The 15,114-nt window shown below is 35.9% G+C and overlaps 1 protein-coding gene across 3 annotated transcripts in view; it reads left to right on the top strand.

Annotated features, from left to right (window-relative positions):
- UBE2E2 (ubiquitin conjugating enzyme E2 E2) overlaps nt 1-15,114 on the top strand; it is a 379,331-nt gene that overhangs the window by 13,581 nt on the left and 350,636 nt on the right. For all 3 annotated transcript variants that reach the window (XM_010386284.2, XM_010386285.2, XM_030933300.1), the window contains exon 3: nt 1,387-1,437. In XM_010386284.2, the coding sequence (XP_010384586.1) occupies nt 1,387-1,437 (51 nt within the window). The remainder of the gene's footprint in view (nt 1-1,386; nt 1,438-15,114) is intronic.

Here is a 15,114-nt window from a genome sequence, read left to right as displayed (position 1 = left end):
TCTCCTGTATCAAATCTTTGAGCCTATTGTCATTTAAATATAGGCAATATGTACTTTGTATGCATATAAATATATCACAGAATCCATATTAGAAGGAAGTTACAGTGTGTTAAAAGAGATCACGGAGTTTATTCTAGTTAACCTCTATTTTATAGGACAGAAAACTGAGGCACAGGGAGAGAAAGCAAGCATGTGTGAGCAGTGTTCTTGCCCAGGGACTCAATTTAATGGCCTAGCAGAATTACAATGAAATTTTCTTTGACTTTGAATTTCTTAGCCGTCCTCTGATTCATAATGCCTCACCAACCTTGAATCACATGGTTTAGAAAAGTGAAAATTGTATCAGTAGCATGCAGTTCCTTCGGGAAGTTGATACCAGTTCTATTGGAGGGGTCCCGTTTATTCTAGCAGTTTATTGTCTTGAAAAAGAAGTAGAATGACATTGCTTGAGTGTAAATATTTTTGCTCAAATTCTTGTTTTGTTTTTTAAAGATACTTTAATCAGTTATTATCCATATACTGTCACAATAATTCCCAGACAACAGGCATCCAGCTGTTAATAACCCCATATTTAAAAACCAAGGCAAAGGAGAAGAAACGGTTTTGAGAATATTTTGGTATTTGATTTAGCAAAGCCTACATTTAATAAGGTATGATGATAGTTAAGGAATTGCTAAGTATAGTCTTAGAAAACAGTGGCGCACTTTCAGCCTTTTTATACGTACATAGGATGTTAGATGCAGTTAAAAATAAAAGTAGAATGTAACACATGAGGATAGATAGAGCAGGCTTAAAAATTTTTTTTTTGGCATGAAGCTCATGAAATGATTTAATTGCTTATGTAATATTAGGATAGTTCTAGCCGATGAAATAGTGTTACACGTCGAAGTCCCAACTTGCTCCAAATTAGAGGCTCCAGGAAGGAATACCATATGCGTCTTGATGGCAGTTTCAGGTGTTGGAATGAGATCCTGAATCTTTTCTTCACCATTTGATTCTGTCAGTCAGGATGCTTGAATTTAACTTAATATCAGCTTTTCATCCTGTATGGGAACGCTCTAATACAAAACAGAAGTTAGAATGACCCATGAATGGTGTGGCAGAAATTTCCAGCTTTAGAAATTTTAATTAGTGCTGTCAGTGGTTCAGTGAAGTCATAGTGTTCCTTCCACAGGTTGCATGTACTGATAGAGTCATCTTTTAGATGCATCCTCAAAACCCTGGCGGAAATTGCTACTTTATTGTTGGATGTGATGCTTTATACAGTATTAGTATTTCAAACTAATATACCAAAGGGAAGTATTATTAAAACATAATGTTTTAATGAAATAAATTGTTAAGAGTGAGGATATTTTTAACATAATGTTCTTTGTCTTTATTTTAAAGAATTCAGAAGGAACTTGCAGAAATTACATTGGACCCTCCTCCCAACTGTAGGTAAGTACTTATGGTTTTTTATTTACTTGTATCTTTTCTGGAAGGTACATTTGAACTGTTGGTTTTATGTGCAACTGTTGTTGTAATCTGATTAATTAGTAAACACATCATTGTTGTTTGAACTTAAGTGACTGGAAGATAGTGGTTTTTGTCATCTCTGTGCAGAAATGGAATGTTCAGCAAGTATGTTTGTAGTGGTAGAACGGAGTTGCCAAAAGTAGTGTAATGCGATAACAATAAGACAATGAAATTATAGGGTAACAAATACAGTTACCTTTTAGTGGAAGAGGTGTTAGGGCCTTAAGTGGTTTTTTAATGATAGAATAATAGTGTGGCTAAAATATTTGCTATGTTGTAATTTTTGTTATCTTGTTGGAATTTGATTTTTTAAAGTGCAGACGCATTAAATAGTATTTCTTCATGGTTTACGTTACTATGGTCATTGGTTGTGACTAGGTGAGATTGGGTGATTTGAGGCAATGATGTTAAATATAAAACTGTCTCTCCCTTTATGATCATGACCCTGAATTTTCTGGTCAGTGTTTACTTTTAGGAAAGAAAAGTGCTTACCTGGAAATGGTTAATGTTATACAGATACATGGACAAAGAGGAGAAAAATAACCTCTTACTTTAAGCTACTGCCTTGGGTCTGGAGCAGTGGTTAGAAGATGACTGTTTGATTATTTTTAAGACACTTATTTCTGTTTTGAGATGAGGTCAGCATTGGAACCAGGCCAACCTGGAGTTTTTCTGGTTTAAAATGATAATTTTATGCATTGAAGGTGGAAGGGCAGATTAAATCAAAATCTTCCCAACATTGAATGCAGGTAGAATTTATTGCTTGGTTTGATATCTGACTTCACTGATCTTACTTTGATGTAAAAACAAAGATAACAATGGTGAGAATTAATGAAAGTGAAAATTTTACATATGGCTATATTGATAGTTGGCTAGTTGACAACTATTTTGTGTAGGAAAAATTCTAATAGGACTTACTTTGTGGTGAATCTAATATGGTTCTTTAAATGAATCATATACAGTTTATAAACTTACAGTAATAATATTCAAAGAATGTTTCACTCAAATAAAACAAATATATCTTTGTTAAGTAAAACTGTTTAACATAAGACTTTTTGTCACTCTTACGACCGTATTACATCAAAGCTGTTTCAGATGCCAGATGATTGTTTAGCTTTTGGTGGTCAATGGTTATAAGTGGATTGATTTGTGGAAAAACTCCAATTTGAATTAAACCTAACATCCTTTGTTTCTTAGGATATTTGTTTTGATGGTCTGAATCTTTAAAAAAATAAACCATGCTCTTAATATATTACATATATTATTTTTGTAACCTTTTTTATGAACAATTGAACTGATAAATAAGTGAACTTAATTTATTCACTTCTTTGCTTAAATTTTGACGACCCCAATCATTGGTAAAATGAGCAACTTTGTTTTAATAAGTTTGTTTAAGACTCATTTTTAATAAAAGAAATCCACATACAGTATCATGTGATGTAGACTGCAGTTTTGCTATTAGATGACTGAGAAAAGGAACTATATAAAGATTATTGTTTAAATAAAATAATTGAACCATAGTTCTGTTAAAGGTAAAAAACGTTTAACTATAGTGTCATCTGAAATTTGGAGGTTTACTTTGTCTTTGAGCCTTAGTTAATGATACCATTACTAGTTCATATGTAAGCTCTTCATAAATAGAGCAAAATGTTTATTACAGGTTTTAATTTTTAAAAATTAGAAGTAACTAAAGATACCTACTTTAGTTAATTTTCTGACTTGGGAATTTGCAGGAGAATTCTCACTTGTGAGCTGAGGATTGGATAGCTGATAAGTTTGCTTTAGAAGCTAGGTCTACAGTACAGTGGCTTTGGCTCCTTTTATTGATTCTAAAACAGTTGCTTGGACTGGGTCAGGCAGAGAGAAAGGTTATTTACCTTCGTGTGGCACTCCCTTTGGCAAGCAAAGGATCGTCTGTGCTGTAGCTGATTGATAAGTGTTGATTAACTAGTTTTACATTTTCTGTGTGCTTGTGTTACTTAATATGGATGTTTGGTGTGCTTATTAAGTGCATCACTCTGGTCTTTGGATTGTTTGGTGTCAAATATTTGATTGTGGTTTGTAGTTAATCTGCCTATCTGTATTTCAATGAAAATGTGGTTACCATCTTCAGAAAGAGGTTAGATCATAGTGTTAGTTGGGCTTATTTTTGGTTAAAGTTAACAGTGCTTTTGTGGTTGATTTTTACAAGTTCTGCACTGCCTGCATTGGCCTAATGACTGTAATGGATTAATTTATCAAAATAGTGCGAATTAAAGTTACCTGCCTAACAGAAGTCAGAGTCCTTTACTTAATCAGTTAAGTCATATCTCATTTCAGAAGAAAGCATCTCCTTACTCTACTCCCTTTGTGGATTACCTCTCCTATCACACAAGCCTCTCAAAACCCTGCCTTTTGGTTCCCTGGGTAGTTGTTAGTCTGCTATGACATGTAAAGATTATATGTGAGGGAACATCTGTGGGTTTTACCTGTTTAGTCAGAGAGTGGAGAATGATTTTTTCTATTGGTTGTCTGGGTAGGGGTGGGTGGGTGTCACATTCCATTTAGAGTGTGGTTTATCCTGTTTTCAGGAACCTTAACAGACTGGGTTCAACCCAATACTGTGTGTATGTCAGGTTAGATGGAACCTCTGAATTTTGGTGCATCTCTTATGTGATATCTAGTTAAGCTTCTTTTGGAATCATGTTGAAAGAACTGAATGTGTTTAAGCGTTGTACAAATCTCTTAAAGAAGTTGAGAATATCAAGTCACCCCAAATCGCAGCATTCAGTGTAAAGTTTTATGTAAGGCATTTTTTAGAGAAAGTTATTCTGATATAGTATTGGTTAATTTTTTTTCAGGTTTTGAAAAAACAAATATTATTTTAAAGAACATGCACAAATGATTTAATAGATTGAATTCTTTCATATAGGAAATATTTGCCTCTACATATTTCAGTTTTTTTCTCACTTTATTGTTGTCTTTGAAGTAAAAATGCAGTAAGATAGTTTTATTTTTGAAGTTGGGTTAAATAAGTCATTCTTTTTAAAAACGTTACTCACAGTTTAATAGGTAAATATTTTTAAAAAATTTACAGCTAAGAAAAAATTTCTGCTCATAAAAATCATGGAGTCTGTAGGGCCATAGGCATAGAAAATTGCACATCATTTGAGTGAAATTTGGTCTATGCTTAGAGTATTTCCTGTAAGTAGTGGAAGGTATTTTTCTTGGCCTTAACTTTCATGTTGGATAACATAACTGACCCATGACATTTGCAAGGGCTCTATCCTGAGGCCTTCACAGATCCATTGATCCGTAAATGTTTTCATACTACTGCTGAGTTAGAGGTGCTGGGCAGTTGGTTAGAATTGCTTGCTACCTCGGTGCCTTGCATACCAGCTTAGATGGATAGAGTGGATCAAATTGTTGCTCTCTCCTTGCAGACCTCTAACAGGTAGATTCGCTGCCCCTTGTAAATGACTACAGGTTGTGAGTTTCACAGTTCTTCACAAATTGCTAAAAGCAACATCTTAGATCTGTGCATGTCAGTGTGTTCATTTATACTTCCTCGGTGCTAGTGGAGAACTGGCAGCTAGTGGGCCAGAGAATCTCCAGATTAAAATTAAAATTAAAATTGTCATCATCCAAAGGATAACTTGTTCCCCTGTATCACAGAGAAGCTAACTTGTTCAAATGCTATTATGATCTGCTATTGCTAAAGTTTGCATTAGGTTTATGAGCAGGGGAATGACAGAGAATCTTCATTTTTGGAAGAAAAGACTAAGGTAAAATGAAATGATTTATTTGGAATTTGATTTTTGGTCTAGTAATTGAACAAGTAAAAGGAGGAAGTAAACCAAAAAGGAGGATGTGGTTATACTAGCAGTTTACACTTTATTTCTGTATGTTTCAAGGATCTGCCCATGGAACACTGGCGCTGCTTTTTATTTGATAACAGCTTTATCGAAGACATAAAGTGTAAAATTCACTTATACTTTTAGGTTTTTAGTATACTCACAGAGTTTTGTAATCATCACAGTCAATTTTGCAATATTTTGAAAACTCCCAAAAAATAATCCATGCCTTTTAGCAGTCACTCCTTCCCCATTTTCCCCCAACTCCTTCACCACCAGCCTTTGGTAGCAATTAGTCTACTTTCTGTTTCTATAGATTTGCCTTAACTGGACATTTTGTATAAATGAAATCATACGTGCTTTTTGTGTTTGGCTTTTTTTATTTTTTATTTTTTTAACAAAGTTTAATATTTTCAAGGTTCATCCATGTTGCTGCATGCACTAGTACTTTTTTTTTTCCTAAGACGGAGTTTCGCTCGTCGCCCAGGCTTGAGTGCAATGGCACAATCTCGTTTCACTGCAACCTCCGCCTCCTGGGTTCAAGCGATTCTCCTGCCTCAGCTTCCTGAGTAGCTGGGATTACCACCACACCCGCTAATTTTTTTATTTTTAGTAGAGACGGGGTTTCACCATGTTGGCCAGGCTGGTCTCGAACTTGATTACCCTAGTACTTCTTTTTTAAAAATATTTTTAATTGAGGTAAAATATACCTACGTGATTTACCATCTTTACCATTTTTAATGTAAAAGTTCAGTGAATATACATTTATATATTTATATTCTTTTTTTCCCGTTCATCCCCCCACTCCCCTTCCTGGCCTCTGGTAATTACCAGTCTATTCTCTCTTTTTGAGATCTACATTTTTAGCTTTCATGTAAGAGTGAGAACATGTGACATTTGTCATTCTTTGCTTGGCTTGTTTCACTTAACCTTTGCCTGTGGTTTCATCCATATTGCTGCACATGACAGGATTTCATTCTTTTTTATGGTTGAATTAAATATTCCATTGTGTGTATATACCACAGTTTCTTTATTCATTCATCTGTTAATGGGCACTTAGGTTGGTTCCGTATTTTGGCTATTGTGAATGGTACTTGGGTAAACATGGAGTTGCAGATATCTCTTTGATACATTAATCTCCTTTCTTTTTGAGGTATACTGATACGGTTTGGCGGTGTCCCCACACAAATCTCATTTTGAATTGTAGCTCCCATAATTCCCACGTGTAGTGGGACTTATGGGAGATAATTGAATCATGGGGGTGGTATCCCCCATACTGTTCTCGTGGTAATGAGTAAGTCTCACGAGAGCTGATGAACCCCTTTTACTTGGCTCTCATTCTTCTCTTGTCTGCCATCATGTGATACATACCTTTCACCTTCACCATAATTGTGAGGCATCTCAAGCCAGGTGGAACTGTGAGTCCATTAAACTTCTTTCTTTTGTAAATTGCCCAGGCTCAGGTATGTCTTTATTGGCAGCGTGAAAATGGGACTAATACATACACCCAGTATAGGAATTGCTGGATCATATGGAAGTTCTGTTTTTCATTTTTTGAGTAACCTCTGTACTATTCTCCATAGTGGCTGTACTAATTTATAATTTACATCCCAACAACAATGTACGAGCATTCCCCTTTCTCCACATCCTTGCCAGCATCTGCTGTTGCTTGTCTGTTTGATCTAAGCTATTTTAACTGCAGTGAGATAATATTGCATTGTAGCAATGTTGAACATTTTTTAATGTATGCTTTGGCCATTTGTGGGTCGGTCTTCTTTTGAGAAATGTCTGTTTACATCTTTTGCCCCCCCCCCCTTTTTTTTTTGAGTTTTGTCTCTCTGTCGCCCAGGCTGGAGTGCAGTGGCGTGATCTCAGCTCACTGCAACCTCCACCTTCTGGGTTCAAGTGATTCTCCTGCTTCAGCCTCCTGTGTAGCTGGGACTACAGGCATATGCCACCACGCTTGGCTGATGTTTTTTTTCTTTTTTTTTTTTTTGAGATGGAGTCTCACTGTGTCACCCAGGCTGGAGTGCAGTGGCGCAATCTTGGCGCACTGCAACCACCGCCTCCCAGGTTCAAGTGATTCTTCTGCCTCAGCCTCCTGAATAACTGGGATTACAGGCGCGTACCACCACACTTGGCTCATTTTTGTATTCTGAGTAGAGACGGGGTTTCACCATATTGGTCAGGCTGGTCTTGAACTCCTGACCTCAGGTGATGCTCCTGCCTCCGCCTCCCAAAGTGCTGGTATTACAGGCATGAGCTACTGCGCTTGGCCCTTTTGCCTATTTTAAATTGGATTTTATATATATATATTTGTTGTCAAGTTGTTTGAACTCTTTACATATTCTGGTTATTAATCCCTTGTTCCTTGTCAGATAGATAGTTTGCAAATATTTTCTCCCATTCTGTGTGTTGTCTCTTCACTTTGTTGATTGTTTCCTTTACTGTGCATAAGCTTTTTAGGTTGATGTAATCCCAATTGTCTATTTTTGCTTTGGTTGCCTGTGCTTTTGAGATCTTACACAAGAAGTCTTTGCCCAGACCATTGTGCTGTAGTGTTTCAGGTCTTAGATTCAAGTCTTTAATCCATTTTGGTTTGATTTTTTTGTGTATGGTGAGAGATAGGGGTGTAGTTTCATTCTTCACATATAGTTATCCAGTTTTCCCAGCACCATTTATTGAAAAGACTCTCCTTTTCCCATTGCATGTTCTTGATGCCTTTGTCAAATATGAGGTAGCTGTAAATGCATGGATTTATACCTGGGTTCTCTCATCTGTTTCATTGATCCATGTATCTGTTTTTATGCCACTACCATGCTGTTTTTATTCCTATAGCTTTGTAATAAATTTTGAAATCAGGTAATGTAATGCCTCCAGCTTCATTCTTTTTGCTCAGGATTGCTTTGGCTATATGTAGTCTTGTGGTTCCATGTAAATTTTAGGAAATTTTTTTCTTTTTTTTTACTATTTCTATGAAGAATGTTATTGGTATTTTGATAAGGATTATACTGAATCTGTAAATTGCTTTGGGTAGTCTTGTCATTTTAAAAATATTATTATAGTTCTTCCAATCCATGAATATGGTGGAATACCTTTCCCTTTTTTTGGTGTCCTATTTATTTCATCAGTTTTATAGTTTTCTTTATATGAATCTTTCATTTCTTTGGTTAGATTGATTCCTAGGCGTTTTATAATTTTTGTAGCTATTGTAAATAGGATTGCTTTCTTGATTTTTTTTTTTTTAGGTTATTTGCTGTTGGTACATATAAATGCCACTGATTTTTGTGTGTTGATTTTGCATTCTACAACTTTGCTGAATTTCTTGACAGTTCTAACAGTGTATTTTTGGTGGAGCCTTTAGGTTTTGACATCATGTAATCTGGGAACAAGGCTAATTTGGCTTTTTCCTTTACAGTTTGGATGCCCTTTATTTCTTTTCTCTTGCGTAATTGCTCTGGCCTTTATTCCTGCTTGTTACCAAATAAACTTGCATTTTATGGATATACCACATTCTATTTTTCTACTCATCAATTGATGGATATTTCTATTGTTTCCACTTTTTTGCTACTATGAATAATGCTGTTATGAACGTTTATGTACAGGTTTTTGGGTAGCCATTTGTTTTCATTTCTCTTTGGTGTGTACCTAGGAGTGGAATTGCTGGGTTATATACTAAGTCTGTGTTTCCTGCCAGCAGTGTTTGAGGGCCCAATTTTTCTCTACAAGCTTGGCAGCACTTATTGTTGCCCCCCTCCTTTTTTTAAATTTTTTTAACGATAGCTATCCTAGTAGATATGAAGTGGTATTTTGTTGCGGTATTGATTTGCATTTTTCTGATGGATGATGGATGAGCATCTTTTCATGTGCTTATTGTCCATTTGTATGTCTTCTTTGGAGAAATGTTAGTTCAAATCCTGCTCTATTTTTTAATGTCTTTTTGTTGTTGAATTGTAAGAGTTTTTTAAAAAGGTATTTTGGATATAAGTCCTGTACATCAGATATATAATTTGCAAATACCTTCCTCCAGTCTGTGGATTTTTTTTTTTTACTTTTTTGATAGTGACCTTTGAAACATAGAAGTTTTTGCTTTTTATGAAGTCTAAATATCTGTTTTTTCTTTTGTTCTTTGTGCGTTTGGTGTCATATCTTAGAAACCATTGCCTAATCCAAGGCCACGAATATTTATGTCTGTATTTTTTCTAAGAATTTTATAGTTTTAGTTTTTACATTTTGGTTTTGATCCTTTTTCAGTTAATTTTTGTATGTGGTATGAGATTAGGGTCCAATTTCATTCCTTTTGGCTCGTGTAGACCCAGTGTCCCAGCACCACTTGTTGAAAAGACTATTTTTCACGTTGAATTATCTTGATACCCTTGTTGGAAATCAGTGGATCATAAATGTGAAGATTTATTGCCGAACTCTCAATTTGGTTCCATTGGTCTGTATGTCTCTTCTTATGCCAGTAGCATACTGTCTTGATTACTATAGCTTTACTGAGTTTTGAATCAGAAAGTATAAGTCTTCCAGTTGGTTTACTTTTTTCATTGTCTTAACTCATTAGGTAAGGCATTCCCAGCGGAAATGGGAAGAGGCTGTGACTGGACATAAACTGTGTCATCTTACTAATCGTGGTTTTTTTTGGTGGTGGTGGTTGTTTTTTTGAGACAGAGTATTTCTCTGTTGCCCAGACTGGAGTACAGTGGCACCATCTTGGCCCACTGTGACCTCCACCTTCCAGGTTGAAGCAATTATCCTGCCTTAGCCTCCTGAGTGGCTGGGACTACAGGCGTACGCCACCATGCCTGGCTAATTTTGTATTTTCAGTAGAGATGGGTTTCATCATGTTGGCCAGACTGATCTTGAATTCCTGACCCCAAGTGATCCGCCCTCCTTGGCCTCCTAAAGTGCTGGGTTTACAGGTGTGAGCCACTGCGCCCAGCCGAGAAGTGTATTTTCCACATCATAGTAACTAAAATGGTATGTAGGGAAAGTGTGTGTGTGGGGGGTATTTTTTGAAATTATAGAATAGGAAGGTATTGAGACAGAAGTTGGAAACAGTGTCTATATGTGTGATCTCTACAAGGAACAACCAATGCAAAATCTAATATTGTCACTGTTTTTCTTCTCTGGTTATTGTAATATTTGTACAGCAGTTTTTAACTCTTGAAGGATTTCTGTATGTGATGTCATTTAGTCTTTTCAACCAGTCTCTAAAACTCCTGAGATTAAGTAACTTGTTCAAGGTTGCCTCAGTCTCCTAAAGTGTTGGAATTACAGGTGTGAGCCACTGCACCCAGCTGGGAAAACATCTTTAAGGAAGGATGTGGCTTGACTTTGAAGAATGGGTGATATTTGGAAAGGTAAAAGGAAATGGGGATTGGCTTTAGGTAAGAGAATGAATGGGAGCAGAAACGTAAAAGGGGAGAATTTAGTATAGTTATTCTTGGGACAGTGAGTTTAACAGGTTGGCCCTCCTTCCCATGTAGGAGGTAAGATTTGTTAGGACTTTCTAGGAAGGGTGTTAAAATTACCAGTTGCTATAGTTTGAGGTATAAATACTGAGTAAAAGAGAATGAAATTGAAGTTTTGATTTAAAAAAATTATGTCATAGAAACTAATTTGTAATATAGAGTAGAGAAAGATATAAAGAGTTTGGGAATCCAGTAAGAAAAGTGTTGCATGAATATAGGTTCAAGGTATATAAGACCTGGTGATGTGATACTAGGAAGACCAAAAATAAATAAATAAATAAATAAATAAATAAATAAATAAATAAAAGGCAGTGGAAATGCAGACAACTTTTGGACTGGCCCACCTTGTTGATGGTGTGGTTTTGAGAAACAAAGTTAATGATGTCAAGGATGACTTTAAAGAGTGTAATATTTGTAGACTAGAATGGTGATACTATTGGCAGAAACAGATTTGTCTCTATTTATGGCCTCTACAGATTTTAAAATTGATAATACGTCCCTTTTTGTTTAGTTTGGCTGCCTGGAAACTCATAGCCTTATTTGCTCCTCAGTGTTAGTAATTAATTGCATTTTGTATGGAAACCTCAACTCTCTGGTTGTATTTTGTTTTTCTACCCTTTTCCCTCTTGTATATCCATATCTTCATTTGTACTTTCATACTACATACATTTTTGTAAGCCAGCTCAGAGTCTTTTGGAGGGAGGCATATTATTGGTAAACGTACAATATGAATAACTGAAAGTTTATGTGAATGTGTATTGGTTAGGGCATAGTTTTTAAGAGGAGTCATTAACATGATAAAATTTAAATATACGTTGAGGACCTATGTTATTTATTTAGGGTACTGAATTATTTGTATCCATCCCTTCTTCCTTTATCTAAAACAGGTAATGAGGAATATTTTTAATTCAATCCTGTGAGTTCTTTTTTTTCTTTATTTTTATTTTTTTATTTTTTTTTATTTTGAGAAGGAGTCTTGCTCTGTCCAGGCAGGAGTGCAGTGACCGGATCTCAGCTCACTGCCAACTCCGCCTCCCGGGTTTACGCCATTCTCCTGCCTCAGCCTCCCGTGTAGCTGGGACTACAGGCGCCCGCCACCTCGCCCGGCTAGTTTTTCTTCGTATTTTTAGTAGAGACGGGGTTTCACCGCATTAGCCAGGATGGTCTCGATCTCCTGACCTCGTGATCCACCTGTCTCGGCCTCCCAAAGTGCTGGGATTACAGGCTTGAGCCACCGCGCCCGGCCTCAATCCTGTGAGTTCTTGACTCAGTTGCTACAGTGTTGACTGGTTTTGGATAGACTTTTTGAAGACAAAAAAACTTTAAATGACATTAGAAATGCGTGTACTAAGTGACTGGAACAGTTAGCAAGAATGGAGTAGCACCTGCAGGTAGGATAGCTGCAGAGTTGGAGTATGTGTACTGTGTGAGAGAGAGTGAGAGAGCATGGTCTTGCCTTATGTTCCATTGGCAGTTCAAAATTTCAAGTTTGAAGCTTGTTTATATTCTCATGTCTGTACTTTCTTTTATAATTTTTAAAATGAGCTCCTTCATTACTGCCAAGAGTATATTTTCGTTTTGCCTTTACCTTGAGGCTGACTTTTCACCTGAGGTACAACCAGCATAGAACTTTAAAAGGCTGGCTGCTTGTTATTTCAAATGGGGAACTTTATGTATAGTTGTTTGCTGTCATGTACCTGTACTTCAACACTGTATTAAGGGAAGACATAACTGTCTCAGTAAAATCACCACCAGAAAAATTCTTTGGTTTGTTATTTCAAAATGTTATTGTTTTAAGTCTGCCTTTAATCATAGTTTTAAAAGTATTTATTTGCTAATAAAAGAAAATGTTGAATGGTAAAGTGAGTTTAGTGTCCATTACTTCTGGTCTTTTAATTTTTTTTAAATTCTTTACTGCTTTAAGAACAATAAAATAATGTGTCTGAAAAGTATATATTAAATGATCACACTGGGACTGTATTTTATAATAGCAACAGAACATTTTATTATTTAGTTTGTCCAGCTTTATGACTAGTTATTGTTTCAGATTTATTACCTAAGCACTTTAGAGATAGGAAGGAAGTGTCGTATTACTCTCCAACATGTAATATTTTAATTCCCATACCCCTTTTATCTTTTAAGATATCCTGAAACTGTATTCTTTCATGTATCCAAATTTCTTTACAGTGATTATTATACTCATTGATTTAAAATTAATCACCTAAGCTGTATTGCAAAGAAATAAAATTTTTTAGTGTATTTTAAGACAGTGTAAAATTTGATTTTTGCATTTTTGTTGTCAGTTTGCTTTTTGGGCTATGTTTCTAAATAAATGTTCGTTTAGAACTGTGAAACAGAATGTCTACATACTTTAGGGACCTAATGAGATGCCTTTAAATGTATATCTCAATCCGTATTTGTGTAGAAGCAGCACTTTCTTCTAAAATGTTTAATAGAAGCAGGCAAAGCCATAAGCTAAAATTCATTTTCTACTTCAGTACACAGCAGGTAGACTCTCTCCACACACTTTTACCTGTTTGGAAGATGAGGCTTAGTAATAATTTGAAATGACCAAAAGGAGAGGCAGAACTCTTATACCAGAGCCAAGATTTCTGCCTCAGTATCTGCCATTTCCTCCACCTTGAATCCAGCATCACCCTCCCAGCATCCCACTACTGTCACTTCTCCTGATGCTTCAGATTACAACTCTGACCCGTTTCATCCACTCTGGCAAGAGATCTTTCTTTAATCCCTGCATTTCAGGTAGCATTCAGTTCAATATATCTGTGAATTAGTAAATACAATTAATTATAGTAGGGAGCTAACACTATTGAATGTTTCCAGTATTTGAAGCAGTCTGCTGAATGCTTTACCAGCATTATCTCATGTAATCTTTATGACTATCTTTGAGGTAGATAGTAGTTTTATTAATTATTTATTTTAAGGTTTTTATTTCCATAGGTTTTTGGGAAACAGGTGGTATTTGGTTACATGAGTAGGTTCTTTAGTGGTGATTTGTGAGATTTTGGTGCACCCATCTCCTGAACAGTATACACTGAACCCAGTTTGAAGTCTTTTATCCCTCACCCCCTTCCTGCCCTTTCCCCCGAGTCCCCAAAGCCTATTGTGTCATTCTTACGCTTTTGCATTGAGGTGGATAGTAGTTCTATACAGCATTTTATAGATGGGAAGACAGGCTTAGAAGGGTTAAGTAACTAACTTGCTGAAAGTCACATAGCAAGTAAATGGCAGAACTAGGATTTCAACCTTGTTTCTGACTTCAGAGCTCAAGTGTTTTGAGGTCTTGCTTTTCTGTTTCCATTTGCAAAATAGATTTAGGTGAACTGCTGTAGAACAGCACTGTCCCAGTAGGACTTTCTGTTATGATGGACCTGTTCTTTATCTGCCTTGTCCAGTACAGTGGCCACTAACCATATGTGGACATCGAGTATTTGAGAGGTGAGTAGTGCAATGAAATAACTGATTTTTAGTTTAGATTTTAATTTTAAATATTTAGATACCAATATGTGACTTGAGGCTACTGTATTGGACAGCATAAATCTAGAAAAATAACTTCTTAAGCTTAAACTTATAAGTATATGCTTAAACTTATGCTTGTATTGGGTAAGAGTAAACTACGAGGTCATTTTGATGGTGCTTGTAGTTTTGTATTTATACTTTTCATGTGTATAAATACATACATACTTAACTACATACTATATAACTACTTATAGCATATATTTATTTGTCTCCCCCCGCTACCCACCATTATATTCTAAGGACTCTTAAATATTGTGGGAGACAATTTAAGTAAAATACCTTTGTCAGTACTATTAGTTGGTTAGATATTTATTTTAAATTTCTGAACAAAATGAAAGCAGTATTGCAAATGATTGTTTTTAATATAAACTTTGAGGCTACTGAAACTGGAAAGTTTATGGTTCAGCAGTATCTGCAGCCCAGAGAGAGAAATAGGACTTCTCCAAGGATGTGGAGTTTAAAGGCAAAACCAGAACTAGTATTCAGTCCTCGTAGTTCAACGTGTTGCTTATTTCACTGAATGTGGATGCATTTTATAAACTTAGAGAATTTAGAAAGCTCATAAATAAGGAAAATTCGGAGTTCTTATCCATGAAGATGAGGTACATTAGAAAAGAGCTGACTGGGTGCAGTGGCTCATACCTGTAATCCCAGCACTTTGGGAGGCCGAGGCGGGTGGATCATTTGAGGTCAGCAGTTTGAGACCAGCCTGATGAACATGGTGAAACTGCATCACTACTAAAAATACAAAA

The sequence above is a fragment of the Rhinopithecus roxellana genome, chromosome 1 (genome assembly GCF_007565055.1).
Source record: "Rhinopithecus roxellana isolate Shanxi Qingling chromosome 1, ASM756505v1, whole genome shotgun sequence".
NCBI classification, from domain to species: Eukaryota; Metazoa; Chordata; class Mammalia; order Primates; family Cercopithecidae; genus Rhinopithecus; species Rhinopithecus roxellana.
This window is presented reverse-complemented; position numbering and strand designations above follow the sequence as displayed.